The 25267-nt window shown below is 39.7% G+C and overlaps 1 protein-coding gene across 1 annotated transcript in view; it reads left to right on the top strand.

The window, feature by feature from the left end:
- The first annotated feature begins 1541 nt into the window (after positions 1-1541).
- The window catches only part of RpL10 (ribosomal protein L10), a 43100-nt gene continuing 19374 nt past the window's right edge, over positions 1542-25267 (top strand). The window contains exons 1-3 of the mRNA XM_067157569.2: positions 1542-1698; positions 2028-2226; positions 2343-2449. Coding sequence (XP_067013670.1) covers positions 1676-1698; positions 2028-2226; positions 2343-2449 — 329 coding nt within the window. The 5' untranslated portion in view covers positions 1542-1675. The remainder of the gene's footprint in view (positions 1699-2027; positions 2227-2342; positions 2450-25267) is intronic.

Below are 25267 nucleotides of genomic sequence, written 5' to 3'. Positions count from 1 at the left end.
ATTTTGATGGAAATTGATGAGAGATTTCGCGATTTTGATAAAATTAATTTTTTTTGCTTAGCCGATAACGGAAAATTTGAAGAATATAACACGTGCTTTCCTTCTAGCGCTCTTGAAAACGTGCAAAATTTCTTTAGATCTGTGTTTCCCAAGATGCATCGCTTAAGAAACGAACTCTCTATTTTGTATGCCGATGAAAAGTACAGACATGTTTCTACTGAAAAATTGTTCAAAATGCTTCACGGAGATAAAGGCATTTTTACGGACGCTTATAAATTGTTCTCCCTTATTCTGTCCATCTCATCTACTACTGCGTCAGTGGAAAGAAGGTTTTCTTGCTTAAAACGTATAAAAACATACCTTAGAAATGCAATTTCAGAAGAGAGACTTCCTTATTTGGGAAATACGGTATTGCTATTCTGAAAGAACTACTTCTGCAGTTAATGAACAAACAACCATTCTATGAAGACATTACCGACAAGTTTGCAGCTTTAAAGGACCGCAGAATCGACTTGATGTACAAAAAATACGTGAGTTCAATTATTAAGAGAACAATTAATGTAAATATATATATTTTCTTTACTACTATAACTTTTTCGGTTTCTAGTGTCAGTAAACAGCTGTGCGTCGTAAATGAAAACACGACAAAATGTCCAACTCTTCCTGAGGGTGCCGCGCTTCTATAATTGTTAGTCTCCCGGTCAGTTCTTATCTCTACTTTGCATTGTAGAGCAAAGGCAGCTACATGGTTGCCGCGCTGAGACGTTACACAGCGCTCCGGTCTGTATGCATTTTTGGTCACGTGCTGATCCCTCCGCCAGTCGCAGGTGCGTTGTACGAGTACAAAACAACCAAAAACAACACGTAGTTCCTAAATCTGTCGCTCGAAACCGAACGGGTTATAGCTCTTCAGCATAATTTACAGCCACGAGCCGCCACTGCTTGAAGAAGATTCTGTGTGTTTCTAATTTCACGCCTGCCTATCCCGTCCATACGAGGATATGATCTATTACTGAATGAACTAAAATTAAAATAGATTAGCATATGGAGAGACTTTTATGCTACTGATGCAATGGTCTATAAAGAATGAATGACCTAAGACTCTAGATTCGCCGTACATAGCTTTCACTATAAACTGTGTATTATGAAGCGGTTTCATCAGCCTGGTCCGTACTGTGTGTTCGATCGCTGTGGAAACCCTTGTGGTCGATATCATGCTTTGTACTGTTGGTTTCGACGATAATCATGGAAGGAATTTTGTTCAGACGAGCATTAGTTTGTGTAATTTAATATTATACTATTGTGCCATTGTATTATTGCTTTACACAATTGTCCATTGGCTGGAATAAATGTTTTATTTAAATACACTTACTTTATTTTCAGTGCACGTGAGTTACCAGATCATACGTCAACAACAATTCTTGTTAAATATATTTTATTTTTAATCGTCATGAGCATGTACTCTAATATTCGGTATCAGTTTAATTTTACTCAACATTGCGCAACTACTGATAGCGGTAAAGCAAGCATTAATTATCAATGTTGGTCATCATGATGTGGCAGAAATCGGACTATTATATATATTCTAGGATAAATATAAAGTCTCTTTGTTTCTTGGACTACAGGTATCAGGAGTTTGTGGCAAACGTCGTGGGCTTAAAATTTGAGAAGAAAAATGGGTCGAAGACCTGCGAGATGGTGAATATCTTAAGATTAAACTTAATTCACGTATGAATTGTTGAAATATGTAAAGCAGTAACAGTAGTTGCAGTAGGACTTGCTAATAACAAAGAGTGATGAATGCTGCCATGTGCTCGTTTGCAACGTTGTGCAAGATGGCATGTCGATCCTTCATGTAGTGCTTGATAGAATTAATTTTACTTGACTTATTATTAGGTAGTTTAGTACAGTTTTAGTTCCAACATTGGTACCTTCATTCCATGCGAAAGGAGGAGCTGTGATAACCTTACATTTAGCTGTGATTTTGAGACAAACACATTTACACTTCCCATTTAATTTACTTTCAGTTACCGTTATTGTAAGAATAAGCCATACCCAAAATCACGATTTTGTCGTGGTGTCCCGGATCCGAAAATTCGGATCTTTGATTTGGGACGAAAGAAGGCACGGGTGGATGATTTTCCACTATGTGTACACTTGGTCTCTGATGAATACGAGCAGCTGTCGTCAGAGGCTCTAGAAGCAGGGAGAATTTGTGCAAACAAGGTGAGGTATATTATGTTCAGTTTGAAAATTCATTAATATGTTGAACAGTAAACTTAATTTAATTATGCAGTCTTGTTCACAGTATATGTTAATTTATTATGCATTTTCGTTGACAGTATATGGTGAAGAATTGTGGCAAGGACCAGTTTCATATTCGCATGCGGCTGCATCCCTTCCATGTCATCCGAATCAACAAGATGTTGTCCTGTGCTGGAGCTGATAGGTGAGGCTGATTTCCTTATGCATATTTATCATTGACAAGTATTTTTGGGGTTCACTTGAATTCATTTTTTGAATTTTTAGGGTTTTCGCTACAAGTATGATCTTTAACAACTGACTCCTGGGACAGAACCCTAGTTGTTCGTTGTTGGTATTGCTGTTATGATCGAGAGCATTATGTAGTGCTGGAGGTTTTCATTCTGTTAATTGGCCCCAATTCACACAGGCTGTGCTATCTATCGGCTGAATGTAGCATGACTGTTTGCACTTTGTAGATTTATAGCATGAGCAGTTGAAGATAAGCAAGCTAGGTGGTGGACATGCTTTCAAAATAGTCATTGATAAGAGGAGAGGTGTAGTTTTGCTGTAGAACTCCATAGGCTACTCCGCAAGGATTATTACATAAAATGTTACTTTAAATGCTGCTATTCTCACCTAAAAATGATTGTGGAAGAGAGATATCTTCAATACGCTTGCCAGGGCCCACGAAGTTTGAAAGTGTCATGGCGTCGGACGGTAACCGTACACTTTCTCAATTTCTCCTTTAATCTTGAGGCTTACGACGAGAAATAAAGGTTATTTATTAGCTTTAACATATTTTTGCATATCCAGGCCAATCTGTCATGAGAACGGTGGTTCCTTTTGGGGCCACACTCCTTTCGAGATTCTCTTTTCTATCGCCGCGCCGCATACTGTCTGCACGGCAAGGAAAAAAGTATAGCTATATCAAACCAATAAGAAACAGTTGGCAGCATTGCTATTTTACTCTCCTCTAGTTACCTCAGCGCTACTAGTGGAAACCTAAGTATTAAACAAGGACGGTAACTTCGCGCGTGCTACATAGTGTAGCCTGGTGTTACAAACATTGCGGAGTAGCCTTTAGAGCTTTGCCGATAGAGCAGGAATATAAGCGAAATTCATATTGCATGTGTAATCACCTGTGCAACAAAAAGGCAATTTAAGTAGGGACTAGGTACATTAGGGCAAAACTGTACTATAAGCATCGATGAAGAAATTTGGAAAGATGGAACGTTTAGATAGTACCATGTATGTTTTGCAGGAGGGTGCTGTTTTCATTGTTCGTGTTAGTAATCCACCAATTTATCCCTAGAAATGCTTTTGCTTTTATAAGCAAATAAAAATAGAGCAACATTTTCTGCATCACCCTTATCAACAGCTACTGTCTTTGGCTGAAGTTTATATAGTATGGCTTAGTTTCCTGAATTAAACCTAGAGAGGCGAGATTACTAACTGCGTCACAATACACTACCATAAGCAAGGAATACAGTAGAACCTCGATTATACGTTCCCGGAAACTACGTTTTCTCATATTATTCGTTCAAATGACGTCCCACGAGCATCCTAATTAAATCGTGTTGTAAAAATCCCGCATTATCCGTTCCTTGAAGAAACTATTTCCCGGATGAACCGTCGAGAAATTTCAGCTAAATTCTCGATCAGGCATTTTTCAAGAAATTATATCTTACGAAAGGATGGCTACGGCATACTTGCGGATCATGGTGTTAACGTCCCGTTATTGCGGTAATTTGGGGAAGTGCTGTACTGGAAAAGCGATCGGCAGTGAACTTGCATAAGGGATCATCTTAGCATTGCATTCGGATGGTATTTTTTAGAGAATCGCAATCATAAAGTAGTGTGTCCACAACAATTGGAAGGAGACAGCGCATTTCGATACTCTACTTGACGGAACAAGTTTTGTCAAATTTTCGTACGGTATAATTTTTTCTGCAGCCCAGAATTTATAACATTTTAAGGAAGCTGAAATAATGCAAATCTTACTTTGAATATCTTGTAGAGGAGAGATGTGTTCATTGCGATGTCTAGGAACCCGCCACCCTTTCCCCCCCCGCCCCCAGAAGTACATTTACTTTTATAATCTAATAAGGGGAGCAGCCATCGGCCATGACTCTAGCCATCGGCCATGGCTAGAGTAACTACTCGCATTCTCATTGGTTAACGTGAACTGAATGTGACGTCATTGTCATTTCCATCAGTGCTGATAGATACATTGTGTTACCAACCCCAGCTCAATAAAAGCACAGAGAAAAAACACCATGTAAAGGAAGCAATGTGAAATACACAACAGCAGTTATTTAACTTAATACTTACGTTAATGTAGAGGCAGATACAGGGCTGCAGCAGCTTTGAGGAATTTTACCAATCGTGTTTCCTCACAAAACTAGGTGCCTAAGGCTGCTTAGCGGCTTCTAACTGTCCAGACCAATGGTCTTGTCCACAGCAAGAATCCTAACCGTCCAGACCAATCGTCTTGTCCACGGTAAGAATCCTAACCGTCCAGACCAATCGTCTTCCGTTCAGATTAATCGTGTTTTCTCACGAAACTAGGTGCCTAAGGCCGCTTCGCGGCTTCTAACCATTCAGACCAAAATGGTCTTGTACACAGCAAGAATCCTAACTGTCCAGACCAATGGTCTTGTCCACAGCAAGAATCCTAACTGCCCAGACCAATAGTCTTCCATCCACTGGGCGAGTTGGCCGTGCGCGTAGAGGCGCTCGACTGTGAGCTTGCATCCGGGAGATAGGGCGTTCGAATCCCACGGTCGGCAGCCCTGAAGATGGTTTTCCATGGTTTCCCATTTTCACACCAGGCAAATGCTGGGGCTGTACGTTAATTAAGGCCACAGCCGCTTCCTTCCAACTCCTAGGCCTTTCCTATCCCATCGTTGCCATAAGACCTATCTGTGTTGGTGCGACATAAAGCCCCTAGCAAAAAAAAAGTCTTCCATCCAGACCAGTCGTGTTTCCTCACGAAACTAGGTGCCTAAGGCTGCATCGCGGCTTCTAACCGTCCAGACCAATGTTCTTGGACACGGCACGAATCCTAACTGTCCAGATCAATGGTCTTGCCCACGGCAAGAATCCTAACCGTCCAGACCATTTGTCTTGTCCACAGAAGAATCCGAAACAATAATCACCACCAGTAACAATAACAATAAGTACCACTCCTTAGTTCCTAAGTACAGAAGTTGGCAGCCCTGATCGCCTCTCGACAACATTCTACCCGAGCGTGTAAATTTTAATAATATCGCATGTTAGAGAGACCAGAACAGATGTTGCACCTTACATACATAGTCATGGGAGGTTTTGGAATTGCCTTTTGCTGTTTTGGTCATAATATGACAGAATTTCATGTTTTTTAGTTAAAATGTTATAAAAACTGCAGTCCTTTTATTTGCGCAGGTTACATTTAAAAACTTTATTATTTTGCACTCGTTCCGACTTGTACAGCGAGCACGCTTTCCAACAGAGTTCGTCGTGAATAACCGTAATTTTGGAAGTGTTAGTGATATTTTTTCTCTTTCCAATTTAATTGTGATTAGTGATGGGCAGAATTGAATAGAATGCATTCGAAACCATATTCTCGAATTCAGCAAAACCTTAAGTCGATGTAGGCCTAATTTACAGGTACAAGATTTCCATAAACTGATTATACGAACAGTATACCGGTGACCAAATTACAATGGAGGATTTGAAGAAAGGGATTTCGCCATCATGTTAGCTTTTGTGTCTAATATGCTTTATTTTATTAGATTAGAGAATTAAAAACTACTTGTGGTCGATTGTTGTTTGGCTTGGCGTTACGGGTATTTTAGATTTTTCAAAGAGTTTGGCTAATCAAAGTTGCTGAACTGAAATAAGTTTTCAGAGGAAACTGAATAAGTTTCCCCGGTAAAGCTGAATGTAAAGTTCCGAGATTTTTAAGTCGCGCACCGGTAATTAGTACTTGAAGCCGGCCCTGTGCTCTAACTTGCCTGCCTCTCACCCAGAGGGCCCAGCTTCGGTTCCCGGCCAGGTCAGGCATTTTTACCTGGATGAAGGCTGGTTCCAGGTTCACTCATTCTACGATTACCTTTAATTGAGGCGCTATTTAATGGTAAGATGGCGACCCCGGTCTAGAGAGCCAGGAACAACGGCCGAGAGGATTCTTCATACTTACCATGTGTCACCTCGTAATCTGCAGGCCTTTGGACCGAGCAGCAGTCGCATGGTAGGCGGAAGGCCCATTGGGGATGTAGTTTGGTTTGGTTTAGGGGTGTTTGTAAGATATGTATACATATTTAATTTTTGTGATGTTTAGCCGAATCGATGGTTTATTCGCTCCCGGATTTTCCATTTTCCCGTGTGGTATGTTTTTCTCCGGGGTCCCTCCAAAAATGGAGAATCGAGGTTTCACTGTATTTTTTTAATAAATAGTGTGTCATATCTGCCAAGTATTCCGGTTTTTCCATAAAATGTACGGATTTTGAGTGTGTTTAACGGTTGTACGGATGAACAACGCTATTGTATGGATTTTGACTATCCGTGCTTGGTTTCGCTTTCTGCGGTCAAATCGGCTTTGTTTGACTTTCGATAGTAGCTGGTAATACGAGATGCAGTGTTTGAAATTCGACCGGTAAATGTATCGATAGTCACATTATCGATTATCACCGGGCTATTGTCACCTGTTCGACCTCAGCTGTTACTTCATTCACTGAGATGTTCCCAAACAAGTAGCAGGCTGTGATTTTGAAGAATAGAAATCCATGAAAAGTAGCAGGCTGCTTAATTTCCTTGTTTTATATGATAACTGAAAGTGTTCCCAGTATTCATTGGAAACAGATGAGCACTCATCAAGATGTAACTTTGTGTATTTAATTTCAGGGGTGATCATAACATATATTTGACTTGTATTAGTATTGTTTATAATCTACCCCCTTGCCGTCCTTTTCCATTATGTCTCAAGACTTTGCGACGCATGTGCATGTTGTTCAAAATTTTCCGCTGTAGGATCTTCCGAATTTCTCTTTTTGCAATTTGGCAGGTATGGGTGTGTTTGAAATGTGTGAAAGACTCTGGAGGAGAATTTACAAAATCCCTTTTCCACAGAGCTTATAAAAGAACAATTGTTTATTCAACATATTATTGCAGATAACACTGTTTTAAAAACAAACTTTATGCTAGTTGAAGCATTATATTTCAGAAATGTGAGTTAGTAAATGTTTTCTGGTAACGCTCCTCGACCATGAATTTATTCGGAGTTTACGCTTGGCTATGTGCAAAAGAATGACTTGGACTGCCATTTTGGAAGTTGCAAAACTTTGACCAATCAAGCTGAAACTTGAAGGTGCTGATTTGAACATTCAAGCGACCTCTACGCTATTAAAGATGCAGATGCCAGTCCACATCATGAAGGATTTTAATTTTATCTCATTAGTAAGCAATTTCAGGCCCTTCCGTATTCATAACTAGGCTATAACAAGAAATATATGCACACTATTATGTCCCTAATCTGTAGGTAGGCTATCACATGACATACTCCCTCCTTCGCTGTACCACTCAAAAGGGAAACATTTCTAATTTCTAAATGTAGTGGGAAATAGAAATAAAAACAGGCTCACTGGGTTATTCAGCAATCTCGCTGCTAACCAGCAAACAAAACTGAGCATTCTTGCGGCCAACAGCTTGCTCCCTGAAGGTGCAGCTTGCCTTGTGCAGTTCAGGAATTCAAGGCTGTTTCCTGTTAATCGCACAGCTTTTCCAGACCAGCCTCCTGTGGCAATAGCTCTTATCTGTGTTGGAAATAGTGTTCTTTTCACAAGGGATGACAAAGAAAATTTTCAGGGCTTGGAAGAATTTGATCATTCTAAGTGGTAATAAAAAAAATTTATGACTCGATAAGTGAGGTAATTTGATAGATTTACACAGTGGGAATTGGATTTCAAATTTTGCGACATGGTAAGCGAGAAAACCTGTTAATGAGGTTTCACTGTTCATTGTTGTCCGCATACTGTGTGGGGGTTCGGAACGTATTTCCTGGTCTCTTTCAACTGGTTAATGTTCCAATAATCGCCAGGGTGCTGCAGAACTTGGTTGGCTCTCTTATAGGCCTCACTTAATCTCTGGCAAATGCTGCTTTAGAATGATAGTTGTTTGTTCAAGCGATTTCATACTGTGGATAAACCTTGGTTTTGACCTGTGAGTAGGCCAGCTAGTGTGTACTCATTTTTGTACTAATAAAAAGGAACACTTCCCATCTTTAATATATATTGTGCAATAATTTCTGGTAGATTCAGTGGTGTAGGTCTCATAATTAGAAAAAACCTAAAGGAATACCTAGAATTGGTGAAAAACATATATGACAGGTTGATTAAGGTCAGATTGAGACTTGAAACTTGTGTTACAGATATAATTCAAGGGTATGCTCCACAAACAAAATACAGATGGGGATCTAGATGAATACCTTGAATGTCTGGAAGGCCATATACAGGACAAACAAGTTGTGATCATAGGAGACATGAATGCCCAAGTAGGTCAGGAAAGAAAAGGAGACGAATTATAGGTCCATTTGGATATGGGAAGAGAAACAAGGCTGGAGATATTTTGGTAGACTTTTGTAGAAGAAATTAGCATATCATTGGTAAAACATGGTTTCAAAAGAAAAACAGTCAGAAGATATAGTTGGGATAACAAAATCAAAACTCTGATATATTACATTTTGGTCGAGAAAGGTAACAGGAAAATATTGGTAGACGTAACAGCCCTCCCGAGTGAATCTTTCGAAGGAGGTCACAGAGTTGTGATAGCTAAGTTAAAGATAGCAATGATAAAAAAGATGACTTGAGATTAGGCAGAGAAAGCTAAGGGCGTGGAAATTGCAGAAGGAAATAAATGAAGAGTTCCAGACACTCATTAAAACAAGTATAGGCTACCTAAGGAAGAAATCAGAAGGGTCGAAGAAGAATGGGCATACTTTAAAACAGTCATGGTAGAGTCTGCAGAAAAGACCTGTGGAAGAGTATCGGGCAGGAAGAAAGATCAAGAAACGCCCTGGTGGAATGACAGGGTAAAAGATGTAGTTAAAAGGAAGAAACAAGCTTGGAAAAGATGGCTGAGAAACAGAAAAACAGAATGCAAAACAGAATACATGCACTGCAAGGAGGAGTGCTCCAAGGTAGTTCAAGAAGAGAAAAAGAAATGCTGGTAAGAATTCACTGAATCTCTGCAAGAAGATACAACCAGAAACAAAAAGATCTTATTCCAGTGGATTAAAAAGAAGAAAAACCCAGGAGAAGGTGCTAACTTCATTAAAAATTAACAGGAGGAAGTGATGACACAGAAGCAGAATATATTGCAGAGGTGGGGAAAATATATTGAACAGCTTTACAACGTGCAAAGTACCTCGGTACAAGGAGAAATCGAAGAACCAGATTTAGTGCAGATGGAAGATAAGGAAAACGAGGTGTCCATGGCAAAGATTGAGTGGGCCACTAAAAGAATGAAACGAGGCAAGGCAGTTGGAATTGATGAGGTCACTATAGAAATGATAATAGCATCAGGAGCGGTTGGTCTACAGTGGTCGTATAGACTCTTCAGAGTGATATGGAGAGAAAAGACTGTTCCAGAAGAGTGGATGAAGGGGGTCATAATACCAATTTTCAAGAAAGGTGAAATGTGAAAATTACAGGGGAGTGACACTGATACCTCATACAGCTAAGATCCTTGAAAAAATCTTGGATAGACAGAGTAGAGAGAAAATAGGCTTCACACCAGTATTGATTCAGGAGAGTCAGGTGCACTTTTTACCCAATATTTCATTGCGTCAAATGATGGAAAGGTATTGGGAATATGGAAAGGACATGGTAGTAACGTTTCTAGATATTGAAAAGGCATATGACAGTGTCCCAAGGAATTTGGTATGGAGAATATTGACAGTGGCACAGATTGGGAATGAAACAATGCAGATGGTAATAGCATTGTATCAAAATTGCAAAGGCTGCGTTAGGATCAAAGTGGGTCAAAGTGAATGGTTCAGAGTTCAGACAGGCTTAAGACAGGGAAGTGTATTGTCTCCCTTACTCTTCATTATCATGAATAGAATTATACATAACATCAAGGAGAAGATGATGGGCGAGAAAGTAAAGTCTATACTCTTTGCTGATGACATTGTAGTTTGGGGGAGTCTATACCGGGAGGTGTAAATAAAAGTTCGTATGTCGCATCATTACACATACATAATCATTATAGACTGTTATGCCTTTCAGCGTTCAGTCTGCAAGCCTCTGAGAATTTACTAAACGTTGCCACAATCCTCGATTTGCAACTAGTGTTGTGGCCTCATTTAGTTCTATACCTCTTATCTTTAAATCGTTAGAAACCGGGTCTAACCATCGTCGTCTTGGCCTCCCTCTACTTCCCTTACCCTCCATAACAGAGTCCATTATTCTCCTAGGTAACCTATCCTCCTCCATTCGCCTCACATGACCCCCACCACCGAAGCCGGTTTATGCGTACAGCTTCATCCATAGAGTTCATTCCTAAATTAGCATTTATCTCCTCAATCTGAGTACCCTCCTGCCATTGTTCCCACCTGTTTGTACCAGCAATCATTCTCGCTACTTTCATGTCTGTTACTTCTAACTTATAAGATATCCTGAGTCCACCCAGCTTTTTCTCCCGTAAAGCAAAGTTGGTCTGAAAACGGACCGATGTAAAGATAGTTTCGTCTGGGAGCTGACTTCCTTCTTACAGAATACTGCTGATCGCAACTGCCAGCTCACTGCATTTGCTTTACTACACCTTGATTCAATCTCTCTTACTATATTACCATCCTGGGAGAACACACAACCTAAATACTTGAAATTACCGACCTGTTCTAGCTTTGTATCACCAATCTGACATTCGATTCTGTTGAATTTCTTACCTACTGATATCAATTTAGTCTTCGAGAGGCTAATTTTCATACCATACTCATTGCACCTATTTTCAAGTTCCAAGATATTGGACTGCAGGCTTTCAGCACAGTCTGCCATTAAGACCAAGTCGTCAGCATAGGCCAAACTGCTTACTACATTTCCACCTAACTGAATCCCTCCCAGCCATTTTATACCTTTCAGCAGATGATCCATGTAAACTACAAACAGCAAAGGTGAACGATTACAGCCTTGTCTAACTCCTGTAAGTACCCTGAACCAAGAACTCATTCTACCATCAATTCTCACTGAAGCCCAATTGTCAACATAAATGCCTTTGATTGATTTTAATAATCTACCTTTAATTCCATAGTCCCCCAGTATGGTGAACATTCCCTCGGTACCCTGTCATATGCTTTCTCTAGATCTACGAAACATAAACACAACTGCCTATTCCTCTCGTAGCATTTTTCAATTACCTGGCGCATACTGAAAATCTGATCCTGACAGCCTCTCTGTGGTCTGAAACCACACTGGTTTTCATCCAACTTCCTCTCAACGACTGATCGCACCCTCCCTTCCAAGATGCCAGTGAATACTTTGCCTGGTATACTAATCAATGAGATACCTCGATAGTTGTTGCAATCGTTCCTGTTCCCTTGCTTATAGATAGGTGCAATTACTGCTTTTGTCCAATCTGAAGGTACCTTACCAACACTCCACGCTAATTTTACTACTCTATGAAGCCATTTCATCCCTGCCTTCCCACTATACTTCACCATTTCAGGTCTAATTTCATCTATTCCTGCTGCCTTATGACAATGGAGTTTATTTACTATTCTTTCCACTTCCTCAAGCATGATTTCACCAACATCGTTTTCCTCCTCCCCACGAGCTTGGCTGTTTGCATCACCACCATGATGATTTCCTTTTACATTGAGATGATGTTCAAAATATTCCCTCCACCTCTCCAGTGATTCTCTGGGATCTATTATGAGTTCACCTGAATTACTCAAAACACTGTTCATTTCCTTTTTCCCCTCCCTTCCTAAGATTATTACTGTCCAGAAAGGTTTCCCTGCTGCTTGACCTAGCCTTTCCGGGTTATTACCAAAATCTTCCCATGACTTCTTTTTGGATTCAACAACTATTTGTTTCGCTCTGTTTCTTTCATCTACGTACCACAATCCCTGTCTGCCTTGGCCCTTGTTTGGAGCCATTTCTGATAAGCCTTCCTTTAACGTTTACAGGCTGCTCTCACTTCATCATTCCACCAAGATGTTCGCCTTTTCTCATCTTTACACACAGTTGTTCCTAGGCATTCCCTTGCTGTTTCTATTACAGCATACCTGTATGCCACCCATTCACTTTCTATATCCTGAACCTGCTTTCTGTCTACTGTTTGAAACTTCTCACTAGTCATATCCATGTACTTCTGTCTAATTTCCTCATCTTGGAGACTTTCTACCCTTATTAGTTTGCAGACAGATTTCACTTTCTCTACCCTAGGCCTAGAGATACTTGGTTCACTACAGATCAGATAGTGGTCTGTATCATCGAAAAATCCCCGGAAAACTCGTACATTCCTAACAGATTTCCTGAATTCAAAGTCTGTTAAGATATAGTCTATTTTGGATCTGGTACCCCTAGCTTCCCATGTGTAGCGGTGAATAGCCTTATGCTTGAAGAATGTATTCGTAACAGCTAAACCCTATACTAGCACAAAAGTCCAGCAAACGCTGCCCATTCCCATTAGCTTCCATATCTTCCCCACATTTACCAATCACCCTTTCGTATCCTTCAGTTCTATTCCCAACTCTCGCATTGAAATCACCCATTAGCACTATTCTATCCTTGCTATTGACCCTGACCACGATGTCACTCAATGCTTCATAAAACTTGTCAACTTCATCCTCATCTGCACCCTCACATGGTGAATACACGGACACAATTCTTGTCTTAATTCCTCCCACTGACAAATCTACCCACATCATTCGCTCATTTACGTGCCTAACAGAAACTATGTTGAGTGCAATGGTATTCCTGATAAAGAGCCCTACCCCAGACTCTGCCGTTCCCTTTCTAACACCCGTCAAGTACACTTTATAATCTCCTATCTCTTCCTCCTTATCTCCCCTTACCCGAATATCACTTACTCCTAGCACATCCAGATGCATCCTCTTTGCTGACTCGGCCAGTTCTACCTTCTTTCTTCCATAAGCTCCATTAATATTGATAGCTCCCCATCGAATTCCATTTCGTTCGCCAAGTTGTTTCCAAGGAGTCCCTCGCCTGTCAAATGGGAGTGGGACTCCATTACTCCCATAGGTCCGAGGCTTGCTTAAAGTGTTCTGAGCTCGGTAAATTCATGAAGCAGGATGCTGCCCTACTTGCACATAGTCCAAGTGAGGATCTCTCTAACGGATTATGGACCACCGGTGAATTGTGTAGTCCTAGCCGCCTGAGCACAAGGAGGGCCACGACTCAGAATATGTCTGAGATGCCCACTCCCATTCCATAGCAGCTGGTATCCCGACTCTCAGGATCACTTACTAGGGCACTCAGCCGTTGCCCATGGTTCACGAACTAGGACGTGACTATAGTAACCCACAAACAGGACTTCAATAATCGAAGCACAAGATCACTGGTGTACGTGCACAGTAAGTGAGCTGACTGATGCAATAGCTTAAACATACCCGCCAACTTTCCCGATTTAGGTGGGAGACTCCAGATTTTCGGCAGTTTTTCTCGCCTCCTGATTATTCTATTATTTCTCCTGATTTTAGCTTATTTTTGGTGATTTTCAAACATTGTTTTCAAATCTTGCCATTGGTAAATGTTTTTATGTATATAGTGTTGAAAAGTGTTACCTAGCGACCTTCAAGTGTCATTACTCATTACGGAGCACATTAACCAGGTGAATAAACTAAATTCTGGACTGTATAAAAAACGGAATTAGAAGTATCGGCAGTTGCACAACTGGTATGCCAACACACACATCTAAAGCCGCTCAGCAGCGGAATAATTGATGGCAGCCCAGTCTTTCAGCTATATAGTGTTGTGTACTATGTTATTCTAGTGAGAGTGTCATTTGAGTGTACAGTAGTTATGGCTACTTCGAAGTCTGGTAGCAAATCTGGACGGCCTGTAAGGGGAAAAGCCAGAGAAATAGTATATAACGTAGCTGCTCACCTACGAGAACAGAAAACAGTTCATAAACTGAATTATAATGTAGTGACTTCAACAAGTGAAGCAACAGGGGTTTCAAAGTCACTGGTGAAACGTATTTTTTTTTTTTTTGCTAGTTGCTTTACGTCGCGAAACGTATTTTAGCGGAAGGGAAGAAGTCTATGGCCAAGGGTTGTTTGCATTTTTCTACACCTGATGGCAAGAAAACAGTCCACAAGAAAAGGATCGAAACAGACGACTTCACAAAAGGTGTGATTCGTCGGAAAATAAGTGAATTTTACGTGGTGAAAAAAACTGCACCTACACTGGACAAATTGAAGCGTGTGTTAAAATCGGAAAAGATACTTGACTGTAGCAGAGAGTATCTTCGACGGTTATTGAAGGAGATGGGGTTCCGGTGGACTAGGTGCTGCAGTTCTCGAACGTTGTTGATAGAGAAACCTGACATCGTGGCATGGAGGGGAAGGTACCTGAGACAAATTCGTCAGTACAGAGAGAATGGTCAGAAAATAGTGTATTTACTGTCGGATTTTTTATTATGGACTCCTGAGTTTAGGCTTTAATTACAAACGAACCAATAGACCTATGGAAATTCGAGTTATACCAATATTTTCGTTGTTTAATTCTACATTAGCGTATATAAGACGCATTGTTTTCGACGTTCATTAAATATTTTTTATTTGTGGTTGTAATAAATATTGCCCGGGTTTTTGGCCTCTTCTCTACGAAGAATTCACTTAGGAATATATACAAGGAAAACGACTCGTCTGATTGTAATGAAATTTTTAATATGTTATAACCACATGTATTTGTAGTGTAATACTCAAGTTAAAATTGTTTTCAACTACCCCGAAAAACGTTCGTATCATTTTTCTAAAGCAACTCCTTCTCAGCCCAGGATAAACGTACAGCAGCAAACTTGGGCTTGTTTTGAAGCACTCGGTCATGGTTATCAGAAACTACAACAACTGTAACTGTACAGAGTGGTACCAAATTGATGAAGAGTAATATTGAAGGGAGGTTTTGTCCACGCCGGACCATGCGATTAACAGCAGGCTGGGTGGTGAAATTGGGCCCAGTGTTGCCGCGTTCAGTAGTAATCACGCGCGCCATGAACACAGCTTTTCGTTTACTTTCAACCTTTAATTTTATTTCCTCTTATAAATTCCACTTCCCATCACCTTTTCTCATAAGGGCTTTGGACCTTCAACGGCAGGTTAAACATGATTAACTTCCTAATTTAGAATTAACCGGGTAAGTTGGCCGTGCGCGTAGAGGCGCGCGGCTGTGAGCTTGCATCCGGGAGATAGTAGGTTCGAATCCCACTATCGGCAGCCCTGAAGATGGTTTTCCGTGGTTTCCCATTTTCACACCAGGCAGATGCTGGGGCTGTACCTTAATTAAGGCCACGGCCGCTTCCTTCCAACTCCTAGGCCTTTCCTATCCCATCGTCGCCATAAAACCTATCTGTGTCGGTGCGACGTAAAGCCCCTAGCAAAAAAATAAATAGAAATATCACACGGTACAATTTTTACAAGAGTTATTTGTATTATTATTTACATATATTTACGGTATTTAATTCTATCAATTTTCTTCGTCTGAAAAATCACTGTGTTACGAAGAATTGGTGCAGCTGTCATTCATGTTGATTATGACTGACTCGAAATAAGGGACATTTGCAGACAGTTCATCTTTTTCCCAGTAGTGGTCTTCAGTTTTCTTCGCGTGTTTAATACATTGTTTCCAGAGTTCAGGGGTCACGGTACGTAAGGCTTCTCGGCATAAAGCGTAAATTGCTTCCATACCTCTATCATTTTCTAATGTGTTAGCCATATTTGTTTTTGCTATTTTCCCTTTTACGTAAGCCCCAATGAGCTGATTGGATTAAGCTCGCAATGGGCCACTGGTAACCAAATAATCTGCACACGTGGTCGAAGTCGTTTTTTTCGTTGTTCCAGCTTCTGTACCGGCGTTTGAAACTAAGGCCTGGCAAGGACAATCAGCTCTGATTTAGTTAATTTGTTATAATCGTCAACTCCAGGTGGTAGTGAAATATTCTTTGACGTTATCCAATGTATAATTTCACGTTTCAGCCATGACATGTTCGGGTTATTAGGTGAAGGATCGACCCTCGTATGATATGGAGGTTGATCTATAACGACAGCCGAACTTTGAGGCAATAAACTCAGGACTTTCATGAACCATTCTTCATAATGAGTAGAGTTCATCTCATTCTGGTAATCACCACTACTACTTTTCTTGCCATTAAAACAAAGTTCTGCACCGTCAAGAAATTGTTCTTCACTTCCGATGTGTAAAGTTACGACCTGGATGACGTATTTCCATCATTCTCCTTTGAAGCGGCTCCTACTCCCTTCACTGACGACAGCGATAATCCAAGACAATCTGCCACCTTCTGGTACACAGGGAACCTCTTGTCCCCCACTTTTCCCCCTCACATTGAAAGAAGAAATAGCACTCAATCATTGCAAACCGGGCGAGTTGGTCATGCGGTTACGAACGCGCAGCTGTGAGCTCGCATCCGGGAGATAGTGGGTTCGAGCCCCACTGAGGGCAGCCCTGAAGATGGTTTTCCGTGGTTTCCCAATTTCACACCAGGCAAATGCTGGGGCTGTACCTCAATTAAGGCCACGGTCGCTTCCTTCCCATTCCTCGGCCTTTCCTCTCCCATCGTCGTCATAAGACCTATCTATGTCGGTGCGACTTAAAGCAAATAACAAGAACAAAAACAAAAAGTCATTGCAAGTTCACCCTCTGATAACGGCGGTCGCGGAGGCATCTTGAAGTGACGTGGTCAACATGCAGAACATAGGAAAACTGAAGATAGCTTCCGGACAAATCAAGGTCACGGGCATTCCGTTTTACAACTGCCCGGGGCGAGTGTACTGTGCTCGTTGCGCGCGTGATTACTACTGAACGCGGCAACACTGCGCCCAATTTCACCACCCGGCCTGCTGTTAATCGCATGGTCCGCCGTGGACAAAACCTCCCTTCAATATTACTCATCATAAATTCGGTACCACTCTGTACGGTTACAGTTGTTGTGGTTTCTGATAACCATGACCGAGTGCTTCAAAACAAGCCCAAGTTTGCTGCTGTACGTTTATCCTGGGGTGAGAAAGAGTTGCTTTAGAAAAATGATAAGAATTTTTTTCGGGGTTATTGAAAACAATTTTACCTTGAGTATTACACTACAAATACATGTGGTTATAACATATAAAAATTTCATTACAATCAGACGAGTCGTTTTACTTGTATATACTCCTAAGTGAGAGCTTCGTAGCGAAGAAGCCAAAAACCCGGACAATATTTATTACAACCACAAATAAAAAATATTGAATGAACGTCGAAAACAATGCGTCTTATATACGCTAATGTAGAATTAAACAAGGAAAATATTGGTATAACTCGAATTTTCATAGGCCTATTGGTTCGTTTGTAATTAAAGCCTAAACTCGAGTGTCCATAATAAAAAATCCGACAGTAGATGAGACATTCGTTCATTCTACTCACTGTCCCATCATGCTGGCAATCTGATACAGAGGTGGGAAAATTACAAGCTATAGGGAAAGGTCCTCACATTGTTGTGCACGCTGGGGGAGAGGAAGGCTTTGTAAATAACGCCTTATTGATATTCAAATCAAAGCAAAAAACCGGGGACTACCATGACAAGAACTTTACCATTTTTCAACCTGGGTGGAAAGGCAACTGCTACCGAACTTAAGCCCAAACAGTGTGATAGTATTACACAATGCTAGTTATCACAGCGTACAAAAATACATCGTTGATTGGCTTATGCACAACAACCAATTTGAAGGAAGTATGACCAAAGCGGAATTGATGATGTTAGTAAAAATTCCCAGTGAGAAGACCTACAAAATTGATAAAATGTTTGCCAATGCCGGTCACAGTGTTTTACGTCTGCCACCCTATCACGCAGATCTCAATCCTATTGAGTTAGTGTGGTCAGACATCAAGGGCGGAGTGGGTGAATCTTTGTCAGACTCTCTAGAAGTGAAGCGAGCAAGCAATTTCGGAATATTCAGTGTCCAAATGAAAAAACTGTTGCAAGCACGTACGCGACATAGGAGATAAATATTGGTCCAAAGATGCCCTCATTAATGATGCCATTGATAGCTTCATTTCTGCCAATGATGGCAGCCCCTCTGAATATGAATCAGAGTCCGAGGATGAAAGCAGTAATCAGGAAGACGATTGTGAGATGGCAGATGAGATACGAGAATGACACTGCCTCTTATGACTTAATCCTTTTCCTTCATAAGTGTGCATGAATTGTTTTGTGTTATTCTTATTATGTCCTCTGTGTGTACGCTTATTGGAATAGTGTATTTTTTATTTTTTTTATTTTTAAAAATATGGTTTACAGCTTGGGTATTGTAAATAGTTGCATTTAACTCAATGCTTAATACTTTTGGCCACTTCACATTTACTTTCGTTGTTTTAATTGCATTGCGTTTCCGGCTTTAATGAAAGAATAACCTCAATCGAAGAGCCTGACTGCAGCTACTTGCAGTATGTGTTAACGCCAGCTTGACAGCCGGCATGTCTGTCAGCCAGCTGCGCGTGTGCTTGTCCTTGATTCGTCGGGTAATATCGGGATGAACTGAAACAAGCTGCGCGAACCGAAGTAGCCAAGGGTTCTTTCTTTTGTTGTCGGTTAATAATATTCAAGTTAGCACGAAGTAGGTCTCAGGGCAATTCTGGGTGGTTTCTAGCAAGGGTTTGGTACAGGAGGCAGGGTCCTATCTACAAGACAAAATTTTAAATAGATTGAATAATAGTTTTTTATTCAAAAAATGCATTTCAAAGTGCACATCACCTTACTGTTGGTAGTTGCTGCCTTCAGCATCGCCTTTTGATGACCCGTGCTCCCAGTTCGCCAGGCTGAATAGGACTGGAACACGTTCTGCAAGTTGCCAATATCACGTTGAGATAAGGCCGGAACACCCAGGTCAGTTTGATATGGGTTTGACTCTCGAACTTACGACATTCTGGACGTTCTCCGATGTTGTGGAGTAATCACTCGTCAAATAACTTACACGAGTGTCCAAATTCTACAGTCCCCCGACACTTTGGTTTAACAGCACTGTTTCATTTAATATGATGTAGATGCGAGTAGCATCGAGATTGGAAGAAAATAAAGCACAGTTCATGAATAGAAATAATGAAACTGAAAATTGTTCACGCACTTGGCACAGTTCGTGGTGATTTTCCATTAAAGTAGTACTTGACGTTGAAAGAAATGTATGACTGCTCTAGAGTTTATCAAAGACACTGCTGTCAGTCATGAAATAATACTAAACACTTTGATGAAGAACTAAGGTTGAAATGAAAAGTACAGTTCATTGTTAGGCGCACTTGACATAAAAAATAGGTGACTGTTCGAGAGTTTATCAAAGATACTGCTGTCAGTCACACACAAGTAATTTCCACACTGTTCAAGAGAAATAATACACAATTTTGTTTGAACTGGATAAAGAACACAGTTTGAGTTTGGAGTGAAACCTTGGTGTTGTAGCACTCGATTATGGTAATCACTTGCATTAACATTCATGTGAAAGTTCGAACACTTTTCATAAACGCCCTTGTTCATAAATGAAATTATGCTGACTGAGATTTAACAAAATGTCATAGTTAATAGTATAACGTAGTGGTGTCACATTGTAATTTATGACATGTTTGTTCAGAGGCTAAGTTTCACACAGCCAACGTGCAACGAGCTCCCTGCCTTAGCTTTGCTGCACCAGATTCAATTTCACTTACTATACTACCATCCTGGGAAAATCATCTGCCGCTTAGAATTGCCATGCAGCTGCAGCTCCGACCTTTAGAGTCCTCAAACACAATTTTACATGGTTGTGGATGTCATAGGCCTCGAGCCACGGTCCCTCGTATCAACTTTTATCATATATTGCACTCTTTGCACTTCCCGTAAAGATTTTGTCCGGCTGTAACACGGGGCTCAGATCTACATGCCACACTGCCACACCGTTTATATCCACAAGAATGCATGGAGAGCAATAGTAAAAGTTGCTATATTTACCCTCTTTTTGAGCATCAAACCTGAAGCACACTCTTTTTGTTTTACTGAATTAACGCATGAATGTTGGTCATAGACTAAGATTGCTCTCCACTTGTGCATCATATTTCTATATGTATCAAATGTTTGTGGTTCTGTTCTTGTTGTCAGAACACTGCTTAAATCTGTTAATTAGTTGCTGGGGTGCAAGTTCATTGGGAAATATATGCATTGAAGTCAAATATAAAAGTTTGATTCCACCTATTCAATACATAAAAGGAGATAATGAATTAAATAAAATTAAAGGAACATGTTTCGCCCTTTAATTAAGGGCATCTTCAGCCTTAAATCTCAATCTGAAAGTTGATTAATCAGGTACTTGATTGTAATTAAATTACATATGAATGTGAAGGAAATGTTGGAAATAAGCGAAATGGTTGACAATAATACCAATATAAATGGTCCGTTATTGGACATTATAAATTTTCCAGCTAACTCATTCTTGGTTGCCAGCGTTTCGCCCTCGTGTGCTAGGGTGGGCTCATCAGTTGGTACCTAGCACACCTACCAATGTCGGACCATTTATATTGGTATTATGAATTTACTCATTCAGGACAAATATTTCAGATTCCCTATGGGAATCAACATTTATATCATGGTTGACAATAGTTATGAAATTCTTAATATCAGGCCTTAATAAAGTCTAAAATACAAATATTCGTAAATTTATACACTGTCTTGAAAGTAGTTAAGAAATTCTTGAAATGAGGCCTTAATAAAGTTTAAAATACAAATAGTCATGAGTTTATACCAGGGCCTCTCAAAAACGCCCAAAATCTCACGCGTGCAATCGAGGCGCAAGAGCTCCGTGCACTGTGCATCGCTCCTGTTCGGCACGGCTCGTACCAACGCTTCGTCTCTGGACTACTCGGCTCAACTCGGATCAATTTGGCTCGGATTTGGAGCGCTACGCAGCAAGTGAGGAAGAGGGAGACAGGGGGAGCGAGTGAGACAGGCGTGGGGAAAGAGACAGCGCTATTGCTCCAAATCGAGGAGTGTTGGTCTGCACTCGGGTCAACCAAGCGCATGCACCTTGAGAGGCCCTGGTTTATACACTAGAGGAAACTTTTGGATCTTAAACAGATCGAATGTCACAGTAATAATAAAAAGCAGTTGGTGATTCTAAAAGGAGTATTAATACATACTAAAGCTGGTAAAGAGACGTAGAGAAAATTTATCGGGTGTTAAACAGTTCAAATTTAGGATAACGAAGAAGAATGTAGTTAATAACTTAGAATGGAGTTTAAACACAATATTAAAAAATTGGTAAAGAGATGTTTCTGCTGTTCATATCAAGTGGGGTTTATAATAAATGTGAAGTGATAAATAAAACTGCAGTCTTCTAGAAGCATGAGAGAAGAGTGCTTGAAGGTAAGTTTCTGTGTTAAATGTTAGCAGGAAGGAACGGTTGTAGTATCTTGTGTAGAGTCGTAAGGGAAGTTTGGATTGAAGTCTCTTTATTAACTTACCTTACGACTCTACACCCGTTCCTTCCTGCTAACATTTAACACAGCAACTTACCTTCAAGCACTCTTCTTCTCTCATGCTTCTAGAAGACTACAGTTTTATCACTTCACATTTATTATAAACACCACTTGATATGAACAGCAGAAACATCTCTTTACCAATTTTTTAATATTGTGTTTAAACTTCATTCTAAGTTATTAACTACATTCTTCTTCGTTATCCTAAGTTTGAACTGTTTAACACCCGATAAATTTTCTCTACGTCTCTTTACCAGCTTTAGTATGTATTAATACTCCTCTTAGAATCTACTACTTTTTATTATTGTGACATTCGATCTGTTTAAGATCCAAAAGTTTTCTCTAGTGTATAAACTCATGACTGTATTTTAAACTTTATTAAGGCTTCATTTCAAGAATTTCTTAACTACTTTCAAGATAGTGTATAAATTTACGAATATTTGTATTTTAGACTTTATTAAGGCCTGATATTAAGAATTTCATAATTATTGTCAACCATTTCGCTCATTTCCAACATTTCCTTCACATTCATCTGTAATTTAATTACAATCAAATACCTGATTAAACTTTCAGATTGAGATTTAAGGCTGAAGATGTCCTTAATTAAAGGGTGAAACATGTTCCTTTAATTTTATTTAATTCATTACCTCCTTTTATGTATTGAACAGGTGGAATCAATAAACTTTTATATTTATTTGACTTCATTGTACATTTCAATACGGACCTAAACATGAAAATTATAACTTGTAAAAATATATGCATACCTGCTAACTTTCCCGATTTAGGCGGGAGACTCCCGATTTTCAATATTTTTTCCTGCCTCCCAATTATTCTATTATTTCTTTTTTTGTGTGAAATTCATTTGTTTTCAAATCCCGCCATTAACACCAGTGGCCAGAAGTCCTTTGCTCATTGGCAGCTTTCAAATGAAATATCGACGTTTTTTAATACAAGAAATGCATATTTATTGAAACCTGTATATAGATTGTCAATCTCTTGTTCTCGCGTGCTATGTTCATGTTCGTTCATATCAGTCTAGTCGATTCTAGAGACTACTTCCTAGATTTAGTCTTTTTTAGTAATTTAGTGACAGAATTTCAAAGATTAGCATCTAGTGAATTTTCTAGAGATTTTAGAAGCCATTTGGAGACAATTCCAGCGAATTTTAATTTATTACTTGATAAAAATAGCATTGTGCTTCGCATAATCGTGCGGGCACGTGATGCAATATATTAATCTATGCATTTAAGTAATGTCATCTAAATGCATGACTGATTCATACGTGTGGAGCATGAGTTCATACTATTTTTTGGAAGGTGTATCAGAGACCGATCATCTCACTCGCATACTTTCTGCGAGGGAATACAGATGTGTAATTTTTAGCCTTGTAACCTCTTATAGCAACAGTCGGGTTTTGATACAATGTGTTATAATATATACCATAGTAAGCTACCCCTGTATTATTCTATTATTTCTTTTTTTGTGTGAAATTCATTTGTTTTCAAATCCCGCCATTAACACCAGTGGCCAGAAGTCCTTTGCTCATTGGCAGCTTTCAAATGAAATATCGACGTTTTTTAATACAAGAAATGCATATTTATTGAAACCTGTATATAGATTGTCAATCTCTTGTTCTCGCGTGCTATGTTCATGTTCGTTCATATCAGTCTAGTCGATTCTAGAGACTACTTCCTAGATTTAGTCTTTTTTAGTAATTTAGTGACAGAATTTCAAAGATTAGCATCTAGTGAATTTTCTAGAGATTTTAGAAGCCATTTGGAGACAATTCCAGCGAATTTTAATTTATTACTTGATAAAAATAGCATTGTGCTTCGCATAATCGTGCGGGCGCGTGATGCAATATATTAATCTATGCATTTAAGTAATGTCATCTAAATGCATGACTGATTCATACGTGTGGAGCATGAGTTCATACTATTTTTTGGAAGGTGTATCAGAGACCGATCATCTCACTCGCATACTTTCTGTGAGGGAATACAGATGTGTAATTTTTAGCCTTGTAACCTCTTATAGCAACAGTCGGGTTTTGATACAATGTGTTATAATATATACCATAGTAAGCTACCCCTGTATTGTGAAAGACATGTAGAATAAGGAGTTTTAACCAATTGTATCTCCTGATCATACATGCATATGCTATAAGTTTCATTTTTGATATGCTATAAGTTTCATTTTTGATCCGTATTATCTCCAAATCATACATGAAGAGAAGGAAACTTAATTTTTTGTCGCTCTCATTCCCTGTTAAGTTATTTTTTTGTTGCGCGGCTTATAGCACCAGTGCATGTACAATGTAAATTGCACTCTAATGTCTGCATCTGCCAAACGAAACTGACGTCTTCTGTGCTACATTCCTTGCTATGAGCATCAGTGATTAGGTCTGATTTAATGACAGGGCCCAAGGATTAACAGAGCACAAAACAAAACCCTACGGTGTGCAGCATTTACTTCACTCGCTTCCTAACCTTATCATAACAGTGGATTAGGTGTCAATGATTAACTTTATTGAACTATACAAGCAGGGTTTCTGTTTGTATATTAAAATAATGATCCGCTATGTTTGGGTGCATTTGACCACATTCAACTGAAATTCTCGTGATCTTTTCCTAGGCTGAAATGAAAACAAATATCTTCTAATAATTCTCTCCTGAGGAAACTTTGTTCCTTTATCCTGCCTCCTAAATATCCGCTTCCTTTCCTAAATTGTCTTCTTTTTCTCCTCCCCTTTTGAGTTTTTTCTAATGCAAGTTGTTACCGTGGTTTGGTGGATTAGCAGAGGTGAAAGAAGGTGCTGAAGATGTTGATAATATACGAAACATGTACCACTTTTGACCTTTAAAATTGCCTTAAGCAATCATTGTATCGACTAGGTGGAAAATAAATAAATACTTAATTGTGAATCTAGGTCTCAATATATGAAATTAAAGTTAATTTAAAATTTAACAAGGTTATATTTTCTTTTTAAGATCAAGAAATAACAAATATAACAGGTACTCAGTAGCCTAGCAACAAATCGAGAATGTACAATTACAGTGTTACAGGATTTGGGCTCCGAGAGCCAGACACCTAATTCTTGAGCAATTAGCCCAACTTTAGCCAGATACCAGGTTTGACAAAGGGGCAGAAAACCCAATCATGCCCAGGAGCTCTTGCTCCGTATTACTCAGTAAAGCCTACTCGAGGCACACAGAAATCAAAATTTTAAGAAAGAGCAACCCGCTCTTAAAGTTCAAGCCTATCAAAGGCCACACCAAACTCCACCTTCAAGCTGACCTCCAAGCACATGAAAACAGGGG

This window comes from Anabrus simplex, chromosome 13, assembly GCF_040414725.1.
Source record: "Anabrus simplex isolate iqAnaSimp1 chromosome 13, ASM4041472v1, whole genome shotgun sequence".
In the NCBI taxonomy this organism is placed as follows: Eukaryota; Metazoa; Arthropoda; class Insecta; order Orthoptera; family Tettigoniidae; genus Anabrus; species Anabrus simplex.
Note: the sequence above shows the minus strand (reverse complement) of the source record. Positions and strands in the feature narration are given on the sequence as shown.